The sequence below is a fragment of the Corvus kubaryi genome, unplaced genomic scaffold, assembly GCF_017639235.1.
Source record: "Corvus kubaryi isolate FWS band 111438036 unplaced genomic scaffold, C.kubaryi_AGA036_p1.0 135, whole genome shotgun sequence".
Classification (NCBI taxonomy): domain Eukaryota; kingdom Metazoa; phylum Chordata; class Aves; order Passeriformes; family Corvidae; genus Corvus; species Corvus kubaryi.
This window is the reverse complement of record NW_024580669.1, coordinates 7,398,550-7,411,327: the sequence shown is the minus strand read 5'-3', so window position 1 is coordinate 7,411,327 and position 12,778 is coordinate 7,398,550. Positions and strand designations below refer to the sequence as shown.

The 12,778-nt window shown below is 37.3% G+C and overlaps 1 protein-coding gene across 1 annotated transcript in view; it reads right to left on the bottom strand.

The window, feature by feature from the left end:
- The window catches only part of SEMA3E (semaphorin 3E), a 132,367-nt gene extending 120,497 nt beyond the window's left edge, over positions 1-11,870 (bottom strand). Inside the window, exon 1 of the mRNA XM_042053643.1 lies at positions 11,037-11,870. Coding sequence (XP_041909577.1) covers positions 11,037-11,151 — 115 coding nt within the window. The 5' untranslated portion in view covers positions 11,152-11,870. The remainder of the gene's footprint in view (positions 1-11,036) is intronic.
- Positions 11,871-12,778: the final 908 nt, after the last annotated feature.

Sequence of the window (12,778 nt, the reverse complement as noted above, 5' to 3'; positions counted from 1 at the left end):
ATAAAAAAAAATCCATTAACCTGATATTATGAAGTAATTTGTTACATTTCCTAAGAAAGTAAGGGGTTGTTCCATGTTAAGAAAATTACAGAGACCACATATAGCACTTGTGAAATTTATTCACAATTCTAAATGACGTGCACCTACACACAGCGCTCTATAAAAGACTCAAAGAAGCACCTTCTGGAAGTACCCTTTTCCTTATGACAAAAGATGCCAGTAAGTTGTAGTTCTCAGAACTTTCCATAAGTTTTTAACCATAGAATAAAATGGAAAGTGAAATTTTGCACATAAATCAAAATTTTCAAAGTTTCAAGTTGCTTTGTAATGCCTGCGGTATAGGCAAAATAGAATAACTTTTGTCATGACTGATTTTAATCAATCACACTACAGGGACTGCTTCAAAGAATTTATGCCTTAGATTTTGATCTTGCAAATAAACCCCCATTTAACTTTTAATCAAATAATAAATTTGTCTAATTAAAAGTACACACACAAGATCATCAAATATTTATAGAACCAAAGTTTTAGGGTGCAGTTTTAAGGCCGCTTTGTGGGCAGTGGAAATAACTTATGCAGCTTGTATCTAACCTTTTTTTTACTGCTTCTTTGCCAAGGAGTAGCTATGGCAGGCATCTGTGAGTGGCTCACCTATTTCAATGCAATAGTACATCAATTAGGTTTAAACTGTTCTGAAAGCTGCTTAACCTAAGCATGTCATGCTTAATCTAAATCAGCATATTGTGCATGGAAGCAGGTGCAGAGCACAACAGTCATTGCTGTGGTCTAGAGATAGTTGTGTCCAGCAGCTCTGGGAGCCACTTACACTGCTCAGGTCGCTGCTCAAATGACTATGCCTCCATCCTCTTCTTCCAGACCATTATTAGATCAAAGACACACTACTTAGTAATAATATCTTCACTTACACTTTATCAAGGCAATAGTGCTGCAGCTTGTAAACTCTGCAGTAAGTCATTCTTAGCCAAAGGGTTTTATCCTTGCATGTTTAGCATGCTAGACCTATCATCAGACATTCATCCCAAGTCCATCTTACCCACCTTTATTGAAATGTGAGGACTCTGGTTTAAGCTGACTGTTACTCTCCCTCTAAACTCAAGAGAGACAGAAATACACCTCCAGGTGAAATGCAATGACCAAATGGATCACCTCTTTCAGAGAATAAGGTCAGGAGCAAGGAATATCCTGTCAACTTTTTAGTCACAGAAGTTTATGGGAGTACTTAGTGAAATAAGGCCTCTGTTCTATTTTTTTACTAATTGTTCTGGTATTGTAATAAAGCTTTCGTATATTTAGCAGCAGAACTTAAGGACCATATTCAGAGCTGTTGTTGGAAGAACATTCTTTACTGTAACTTTGTCTTCTAAATGTGAAGCATTTTATTTACAAGAATTGAAGTCTTCTAGAAATGAAATAACCCATTGCAGTGCTAGAGTGTTAAACCATAGAACCTGCAGTCACTCAACAAGGAATACTATGGAATCAGTAAAGTGCTTGGGCCTGTTTACAGCCTGGTTATGAGCTATAATAAGTGCTGAACCTGCTGAATACTTTAACACCTTCTCAGTAGTGTGTTTAGAAATGACTGCTATCCCAGATGTTTGTGTAACCTGAAAATATGCAGGAGGACATGGCCATGCTTAAGATAAGCAGAGGAGAGAGAAAAATGACTTACTTAGTGTGTAAACACAGGCACATAAAGACAAGATGTTTTCTCAGCAACAACATTAATAAGAACAAGATCTCTAAGACAGCTTACGTCTTTCTGGGCTCCCAGACAGCACATATTTTCAAGCTTTGCATCATACCATTCTCAATCAACTGAGATGAAATATTTAATATATAAAGGAATGGGTTTATTTTCCTTTACTCTTGGCTTTTACCACACACCCACAGGAGAGCACTTAGCTTAATCATAAATAAAGAGTTGCAGGAGCTCATGGAATTGACCAACACTTGCAAACCTTTACCTCTCTGGATGAAAAATGACCTTCAGCGATGACCCCAGTGAATAGTGCTATCTGGAATAATTCCCTCACATCAAGAAACCTATTATTTTGCTATTATTAAGTTTTAGTAACACTGCTGGGAGAAACCATCTGTTAAAAGAGAAACAAGGTACCAACCCTTAGGTATGTGGGGACTGTTGTTTTCTGCAATCAGTTTAAGGCACTTCTCATTCATTTTGTACAACTTCCTTTCACCAGTGTCAGGAAGATCAGAATAAGAAAAGACCAACATCCTTGTGATGTTTATTGCACATCAACAAATAAAACATATATTTACAGCTTCATTCACCATTTAATAGGCCTATTAAACAAATGTGTTGGAAGAAAAAGCTTATAAAGCGAACTTAGCAACAGTAAAAACCCCATTGTCTGACTCCCCACAGAAGCTTCAATTGCTTCACAGTGTGAAGTCAGGAATCCTTTAGATGAAAATAAACACAGAAGAAGTAGAGAACAGATATATTAAGGATGTTAAGAGGAGTTAAATCTTCTTTCACTGAATGCCTATCTTCCCAGCATTGGTCCCTTAGTTTAGAGAATTATTTTGGGGGGGGAAAGACTCACCATCATGCTAGAGGGATCTAGCATGTGTTGAGAATCTTCTATATTCATATGTAAATATGGGTATTTTTTTTTTGTATTTTGGGGGATTTTTGGGGATTTAAAAAAAAAATAGAAAGAGAATGAAAACTGCAAATGCTGAACAAGCAAATCTCCTAAACCCCTAAATTCTTCATTACTGATGAAGTAAAAACACTAGCAACATGATTTCACAAGGATCATAAGCAACTTTTTTTTGTATCTGTTCCTGCCAAATCACAGTCTGAAGAGTACTGTATATTACCTGTCATCAAATTCTTATAAATAATGAACACCTTTTGCTCAGGCCAAAGAGATATGAAAAGCTGTCAGTGATATATTTGTCTCTCTATTTTTGGCTAGTAGACATTTTTTGGTTGAGTTTGGGGCTTTTTTTATTTTTCATTAATGAAATTTTTGGCCTTTAATTTTTTTTGTGAATTTTGACATTATATATTCATAAAGATCCTTTGAACTATATTGCAATAGATCCCACAAAGCAGACAAGTCTCATGCTTCTCATATAATCTTCCTTGACTGGAAAGTTTCCTTCACAATTAGGTTTCTGATATGAAAATTCAACCAAGAAAGGTAATATAATTTGTGAATGTTCCAACTCGATGGCAAACTAGTCTTTGCCATTGGATCATTACAGAATTTCTTTTGTGTTGACTTTTTAACATGCAGAAGTTCAAAAAAACAGCTTTTAATTCATTCCTTGATACTGGAGGTCTAAGTACCAGGTGCCAATCAGTAACAGGCAGGTGAGTTACAAAAAGTGCTATGGTGCTGTGTTTTTCTGTGGAAAGCAAAGACAACATGGTGGAGTGTTGCTGCTTCCTGGTACACAGAATTGATTCTGATATTGTGGAGTTTATGAGGTCAAAGGTTGGCACTTCCACAGGGCAAAGGAAGTTTCAGTCTGAAACACAGCACTGCATTCAGGAACAAATCTTAGATCATTATATGTAACTGGAAGACTCTTGTTGACTTTTAATAAGAGTCGAGCAGATTCTGGTTGACAGAAGAGGCAATAAAGCACACCAAGTACTCTAGCGAGACAGGGTAGCAAGACACAACAAACAACTGCCAATTCTCTGCTTTCACCTGAGACTAATAAAAAGTAATTTAAAAATGAGATTCAACTTCTATTTCATCAAAAATTATTTCTCAGCTACATGAGTTACTCAAGTTTTGCAGCTATTGGCTACACACAGAGGCTGGGTGTCATGTCAGGGCCAAGATGTTTGGCAGCCATCCCCCTGACAACTTTGTGGTTGCAGACCTCCTGTATATACTTGCACAGAAACTGTAAAAGGAACCTTTGACATGCCATTATATTCTGGAGGCCCTCCAAATTGCAGGTAAAATAAGAATGAGGAGACTTAGAAGAGGAACAAAAGATTCACTACTAAGATTATATATTCACCAAGAGCACTGCAGCTAAGCAGTGTATTTGGATGCTTGATTGTAATGTGCTGCAGTTCACAAACCCTTTGAAGAGATCTAGCATCAAAATGTCACCAAGAAACCCTGAGACAAACCAGAGAAACCACTCCTTGTATCTGTAATACTGTGTCTTAAAAAATGAAAAAAACCAAACAAAATTTATCTTAAAATACTTTTGCTTCGGTGATTTTTACAGGCATGAAAATCATCACAGGGTAAGAAAAAACTGGATACATAATGATACATTCCTGCTTTACATTTTTTTGAAAGGGAAAAAAAACAGTCTTTAGACTGCTATAAAACAGTTTGCCAAAGGGATGAGTGAAAGCATATCAATTTATAGCTTAAACTAACAGAAGATGCTTAGAGGAGAAGCACATTGAAGTCAGCTTTCAATTGAAGTTGTTAAGAAGGAGAAATCTCTCTTCCAAAATAAGAATTTTTAGCCTTGAGGGTGATCAGAAGAACCAAGATCAAGGGAAAAAATGGAATTTGTCAATGTGAGATAAACACATTGGTTTTAAAACTGTGTTCTGAGAGAATCCTGATGGTTTCCTTTGTTTTAATGTATACAGTAGACTCAGTAGATTCAGTTCCTCAAACTGAATCTTGATGGTGACAATTTAAATTTTTCACCAATTTAAAGATGGAGTTTATTTAAAAAACTTCTCAAATATTGTTTCCTCAAAATCATTTAAGTCCTTTCTTAAGAGGAGTTTGAAATTATGGCTAAAGGATACTACTTATTTTTTATAATGCAATATTTTCAATCTTTTTCTCTTTCAACATGTTCTTTCATGTTTAATTCTGAATCCTTAACTGATTTAAATAAATGCTAAACATTAACTAACCAACACAAAACACTTTAAATAGTGTGCTCAAGAGGGCTTTATTTTCCCCTGTAAAACAAAGATTATTATCTTTATCCCTGCAGGCTATGAATTTCTTCAAGAAATTATGATTTTTGCAATTAACACTGTCTGCATGTTATAAATTCGTCATATTTGCCTGGCTACATGAAGAAAACCAGGAAAACCAGGGCAGCAATTTTAATAATATGTAATATTTCTATTGCACATTTTAGGATATTTGTTGACCAGAAGTTTATCAAAAGGCCTGACACGGATGCTCACCCTTGCACACCATCCCTTAAATCACATAAACAGCATTAATCCTGTTTTCATTTAAGTAAAATATAACACTTGCTTTCAGTGAAATAATGGTGAGTACGATATCTGATGAAGAGTTTAAAATAGCAGATGGTGTTATCACTTTGAAAGCAGGGAGTTAACTGCAGAGAAGCAGCAACATGCAGGATATTCTGGTCTTGCACCTTCAGATGGTACTTAGTTCTTTAAAGCAAGAGCAGGAAAGTGATTGATGTCAGGCTGCAAACTGTTTGCTCCTTGCATCCCCGGTGGTGGTGCTTATCACTTCAGAGCTCTGCTACAGCAAGACTTACAGCAGCCTTTGTCAACACAATGCAGTTATGAAAGGAACTAGCATGAATTCTCTGCCAAAAAATTCCTGTCTCAGTGAGCAAGTCACACCAGGATTACTCGTAAGCACTCCTGAGCTTCCTAGCAGTCATCCCTAGTGATATGGGTGAATAATAAACCTAAATCTTGTCCTAACTGTTGGTAGACAATCAGTTGCCTGTCCAGTGGGAGATGCAAAAGCTCTCCTCTCTGCCTCCTAAGTGGCCTAGAGATACTTGCGCATCTTTTCCTAAGATATTTTTAAGCTGACATTGAGCTCTATGGGGCCTTGAGAATTATAAAACATTACTCATCACTTTTTTTTCCCAAACACTCATAATTCTGGTTATCAGCCCTTATATCCCAGCACATTTAGATGTGGAGCCATAATAAAGGCCATTAGCTCCTAAACGCTTGGAATTTTACTGCTCTTTATTTCAATGTAAGAAATATCAAAACTTCAATCTGTTATGTATATACCCACACATTTTACAGATACATATACATATATATATATATGTGTGTGTGTTTATACATATACAGTATCATCTATCTTTTTTGGACATAGACTTCTCTGGACTATAAGTAGAGAAAAGACCACAAGTCAATTCCTTATCCTGGTACAAAGTCAAGGTGATTTACATCTAGGATGAATTAACATCTTTATTGGATTTCAATTTGCTTTGTTAGGAAAACTGGTCTTTCCTAGTCATTCAAAACGAGTGAAAGCTGTTAAAAATAGTAAACATTTTCACATATGAAATTTACTCAGCCATGACTCAGCTATGGGTTATGTGGCTGGTCATTAATTAGCCATGATTTATGCGGCCAGGTGATTACTAATTGAAAATATTATACTCGTATTAAATATATTTGTCGACATTACAATTTGGAAATTACTGTCTAAACATTCCCCACATTTTTGTTATTCAATGTAGTTGTTAGCCCCTGAGTAAACTTTACTGCCCTCTAGCTGGAGAACAGAGTAAGGTATCATGGATAAGCATGGTGGAACTCTTGATCTTTATTACAATAAATTCTAAATTGCAAATATCAGGAAAGTTAAAGTAGGTGCACTGAAAGTCTGGTTCCTGAAAATGGCAATGAAACATTTTTTCTGCTGTAACAGACCTCAGCAGCCCTCAAAGATGATTAGTCAGCCCTAAAAAACCTAAACTCTTCTACATTAAATGTTTTATATTACACATTTTTCGTATTAAAATCTGACTATGAACATGGAGAGTATCAGCTTTTGTCTGCAACATTTCCACTCTCCCTTCCTTAGCAGTATGCTATTATTTGAAATATTTGTGCTTGGAGAATACATTTTTTAACCCAGATGATTTCCTTCTAAGTTCAGTCTGCTCCTTCTGCCTGCTGCAGCTTGACTCTAGTGTAGAAAGTTGCAAGCAGTTCCAACAACAGGTAAAAGAAATATACTTCAGTGGGTAAGGCAGGCGCAACTGCTTCTTAACCACACTTCTGATAGATAAGAGCAGTGTCCAGTACATAGCTACACAACCTGAGGTCAGGCAATGCCAAAATCCCTCAAGTCACTCAATAGAATGTAGTGGGTAAAACAGAAAATAGATCCCTCAAGATGTGCAAATTGCTGCACATAAACCAGACCCCATTGATGCAACAGAATTGTACAGACTGCTCTAAAGGCTCAATATCTCATTTTCATACTGTATTACCTTTGTTCTTTACCATATTCATGAACTAGGAAAAGAAAAGAATCCAAAACCAATTAGAAATACAAAGCAAACCATGCATAATGCTTGAATTATACAATTACATCCTTCATGGGCCTTTCAGGCCCACATGCTTCTAGTGTAGCCTTGTTAGCCTTATATAAATATATCCCTCCTGTCCTCTGGAAACCCAATCCATTTCAATCTGTAATGTAAATAGTTTCTTTTTAGCACGCAGTGTGTGCTGATTTCACCTTAATTATATACTTCCCATTGCGAGAACTCAAACTGTGGGATACTGGGAAAGAATTTAACCAGCAGCCTATAAAGAATAGGGGTTGAAGCTTGGCTTCCATTAACACCTCATTAGCCAGAGTATGTACTGTATGTAAAATGAGCTAATGATTTTTAAATGAAGTTGTCAACCTATAACTTAATAATGTAGAAATCGATTTCTCTGTAATATTAATCAAGATATGACACATTTTTATCTCTACAAATCTACATGAAGCTGTTGGAGTACATAGATCTTAGTGGGTCATCTTCAAGCACTAACCTTTAGTGCAATTGTAACACTAGTACCACAAGTGGTATAAACTGCAGTATACATTTTCTAATAGACATAAGATGATGGTTTGAAGAAAACACCTTCAAGTTCTGGATATAAACCTATCTCAACTTACTAAAAATGAAGTTAGAACCATAAAATGACTGCTAGGTGGTTATAGGATCAATTCCAATCTCATAAAGGAATGTCAAAATTCACATTTGGGTTTACTGTGAATAAAGACCATCATCTACCTTAACAAAAATCACCATTACAGTTTGCATTGACTTGACAGGTTTACCAGTAGTTAATGAATGCAGGACTCTCATTAACTCCCACTGAAGCAGAGAAAATGGCCGTAGAGTCAAACAGGGGTTGCACAATATATCCCTTAATTGGCAGGGGGATTGTGGTATTCCTATCCATCAGGCGACCCCCTCTGCAAGGGTTAGGACCTGGTCTTGTTGCTGTGGGTTTGGAGACATGTGTGCACTGCAGGTGAAGGTCTGGTTTGCTGAGAGAGCAAAAGGCTCCCTTTCACTGTCAGACCACTAACTCACTTTCACCGAGCATCACTTTAAAAGGAATTTAAAGAGATAATTTATGAATTTATAGAAATCAAAGGAGACTCTCTTTCTAATTTGTGGAAGCTTTCTCTTGACTCTAAGGAAACAAGACTTTAAAATGGACTAGTTTTAAATATCCTTCCATAACAAAAAAATTTCTGATGTCCGTAACCTCATCATACTCATCACAGAAGCTTTTAATTTTCCAGCTAGCACTAGCCTGTCTTGCAAGGGCCTGAATCCCAGTTAGCCACCAACATCTGCAGTTCCAAAGGGAGGTAGTTAGCAGGCCTGCTGACTTTCATGTTTCAGGGTCTTTGCAGTGAAAATTTTAACTGAAGCTACAGCTACTCCACACTGAAAATTTACACATATAGGCTTCATCCTCAGTACCACAACAGCAACTCACAGGACAGGCTGAAGCAACTTCCTACAGAGGGGTGCACGGCCACCTCTTTGTGACTACCCCACACCTCTCTGGTACCCACAGCAGCCTTTCTCTGGAGCAGATGCAATTAAGATGAGGGTCCCTCCTGCTGTTCCTATTTGATTAGTGAGGACAGCAGTGACATTTGCTCATTGTCTTCATGCTTGGTCGCTACATTCTTTTGGCTGGGAGGGTTGCAGTAGCTGTTCCCAGGGTGGCAGGCAGATATGCCACTTCCAGCCCTTGGCTGGGCATATGTGGTCAGGCACTCCCTGACTGCAACACTGCTTGTAAAATCAGTCACATTTCCTAAGTGTGAAAAATGCAACAGGGTATTGTACAAGGTGAAGTATAAGATGGTGATGTGTGTGACCATTGTAGGGAATTTATGAGGACAGATCTTTCTGTGTCATTGGATCTGAGGGAACTGCCATCAAGCAGGGAAGGTTTGGTCCTCTGTGAGAAATGGGTGTTTTAAGATCTCTTTGAAGATATCAGAGTTATGATGTGTTGTGGCCAAATTACTGGCTCACTGCTGAAAAGAGGAGCAGTATGCAGTGAAATGTACACGGGTTCCAACCATTGGAAAGCAATTACTACTACAAGTGAGCAGAGAAGCAGTTAATAGCTGCAGTACCATAGTGGGGAGCTTGCCAAAACAGCCAGCTAAGCTAAAGTCCTGAACCAACATAACGCTAGGTCTATTTGTCTCATTTACTGTGCTTTTCTCATCTCCCTTACCCCATCACAAACAAAAAAATACCAATAATAACTATAGCCCTAGTAGTTACATCTAGAAATAAATCAATATTCAAATGCACATTTTCAACAGTAAGAGATACTAAAGGATTATACAATCAGCATTTGGCACTCATTCCTACTGTACTCTGAAACCATAGGTTAAAAAAAGTGGTTTATATGTTAAAAGGGGTCATATAATTTATTTCATTTAGAGCCATTAATTTTTTACTTACAAGACAGCTTTCCATGACAAATACTTCTTTCTCTAGAACATTTCACTGCCCTGTAAAAGCAAACCCCATTTCTTATAGCTTTCTAGCAAGATATTCAGACCAATTAGCCTATTCAGCTTCTCCCTTCCTTATAATTGGTAATTTAGCTTGCTATATAAAACACAATTAAACCTTGTTTGGAGTAAAGCTGTAGACTCATGGAGCTCTAGCTGCTACTAATTCTTAAATCTTAGCCATTCTTAAAGTAGGTATTCTAATGTACTTCACACTGATGCAGTTATCACTTGTATAGCCATCGAAATGTTCTTGAGTAAATTAGAATTTGCTCATTCCCAACTATGTCAGCAAAAAGGCATTTTCTTTTCATCTGTGCATAAGAGGTAATATCCAAACATCCTGGCCAATCATCAGTTTATCTTGCACAATTACATATTTTTCTCCTTTTGTAATGATTATCTGTCATACTTGTCTAAGTGTATAATCTACAAATGTATGTCTTGCTGCAGAGAACTGAAATGCCATGACTATGCACAGGTATTTTTTTATATATGCAGGATTAAACCCAAATAATAAGGAAGAGTTTAAATCACATGCAATCCAGAAAAGAACAGGGACACTGAAGGAGCTAAGGAAGAGTGCTTCAGGCTTCAGGTAACTGAGACTTAAATAATTTTAAACAAAAATAAAAGTTATAAGTATTCTACATAAATATGTCAGAAAAAATAACATTTTTTTCTTTGGGTAACTCAGTTAAACTGCAAGCAGACTTACATTGGCAGTTACTCATTTTAATTATAGTGTGATGGCACTTGCTTGTTTAGAAAATGAATCATATGGTTGCACAGGAATTCAGTCCTTTTGCCTCAGCTACATTTGTAGACAGACAGAATTCTAAAAGTGAAACACACATTTAATTGTTCAAGGGTTATATGATGCACATTTATTCAGCAATAATTTCAGGTTATCTTCTCCAGTTCTTTGCCTCTTATTAAGAGACCTGACAGCCTTCTTACAGCATGGAGAGTAAGAGAGAATGACATGCAAATCTAACACACTTTCAGGTAGAAGAATATTTCAGCAGTCTAAAATCATCGCTGCAAGTACCTTAAGTCTTCCAGAATTCAGTAAACTTAATCTAGGATGCAGTTTAGTAAAAAGAAACAATTCACAAGATTTCTGAACAGGATCATTTTACTCCATCAAAGGACCATAATTTAATCCCATGCAATACATTCAGCGAAGTCAATGAACTTGCATTAGCATAAAGTCTTTAAAAACCTGACACACTGACCTACCTTTATGTGACAGACGTAACCTTGGTTGCCTCGTATCTGCTGTGTGACATCCAGCTGGTAACTCTAGTAACAAGCCATATAGTGCCAGGATTAGAAGGTGCTGGGCAGATGCCATCCTGCCCAAGATAAATTTCTTGCTCTCTTCACTTAACTGCTGCTGTTTGTTTGTTGTTTTGGTGAGGTGTTTTTAAGGCTTCAACTTCCACTTCTACTTTGCCAGTGCAGCTAGATCTCTCTCTTTGGTCAGTTTGTGGGGTGTCTCTGTGGGAAATTCAACGTTCATCAGAGCAGCACACAGCCTCAGCTAGCCATTTGTCAAGCTGTGCAAATGTCATGTAAAAATATTCCCTCCCTAGGACAATTGTTTATAAAGTGCGAGGACATTCCAAGGCGTTACTCTGCAGTGTTGTGTCTTGAGCTGTCTTTAGTAACTCTGCCAGTGGATTCAGGAAGAAGCTGTATTTTCAGTCCCTCCTGCAAGGCAATTCATTCAGAGAAGGAGGGAGGGAAAAAAAAAAAAAAAAGGAAAAAAAGAGAAAGCACCCTCCTCCTTGGTGATCTTCAGAACTCAGCCCCTTGCTCTGACTTGCCAAACAGCTAGTTTTAATTCACCTTTCACCTTTGCTAATTAAAAACAAGAAGTGCCATTCCCTCCTGGAGTTGCAGGATCCACCCAGCGGGAAGCCGGGCTGTCAGGCTGCTGTATTCACTGAGAAAGTTCAGGGAGGGTTTAGGCAATGTACAGTACCGGCTGCTTCTAGGAGGCGTTTTAATCCACGTGCCGTGCACTGATTCCTCAATTGATTTGTGGTTTCACATTGTAAAGCGCCAGGAGAAGGGTCAGAATTCCTCCTGTCCCTCCCTTTCCAAAAGTCATTTCAGCTTTTGTTCCCAGCGCAGTTTTAGAGGAGGATCAACCCTTGCATTAACCATTTAAGTACATTATCACTTTGCATCGTTAAACAGCATGCTCCTAAGTGGATCAGGGTAAAAAGAGTCGAGTTGTATATACGTTATACTTGCTCACGTTAAAGAAAAAGGATCTGCTTTTTACACATCCCCCCCCTCCCCCCCCCTCCCCCTTGTGGGGGTTCACACAGTAGCTTCTCCCCTTTGCATTTTAAATGTCTGTAAGTCTGGAACCCTAGGTCATCTATATATGTCAGTAAAATTATTTCTCTGACTAGATGCCTGTGTGATTGGGAAGTATTTAAAAAAATATAAAAGCCTGATCAAAGTACTGTGATGATTAACAGCATCAGATTTGAAAGTGGCAAGCAGCTACCTCTTACATTGCTAACAAGTACCAGAAAACTTCATCTCTTTTTTGCATGTGTAACTTAAAAATATACCCATGGCAAGATTTTTATACATCAAAACTACAGATGTCTGGAATACATTAATTAAGGAATAAAGTTCTCTGTAATTAAGATCTCATGCATATAACCATTTAGGATTATGCAAGGTGCATTTTAGACATTAACAATTGCACTTTTTAATAGGATGAAGCATTAAAGTCATGTTAAGTCTTTATACTCCTCATTTTTTTTTTACAGAAAAAGAATCACAAAGAAAGGAAAATGAAAACTAATGTATGCATTTGACAATAATGCACTCAAAAAAAATTGGTAGTCAACCAGAGATAATAATATCTGGAGAGAAAGATTTAATAAGACATGTCTGTATGCCAGCAAACTGAAAAGAACCCAGAACAATAATAGAATGAAATGCTAATAAATTTA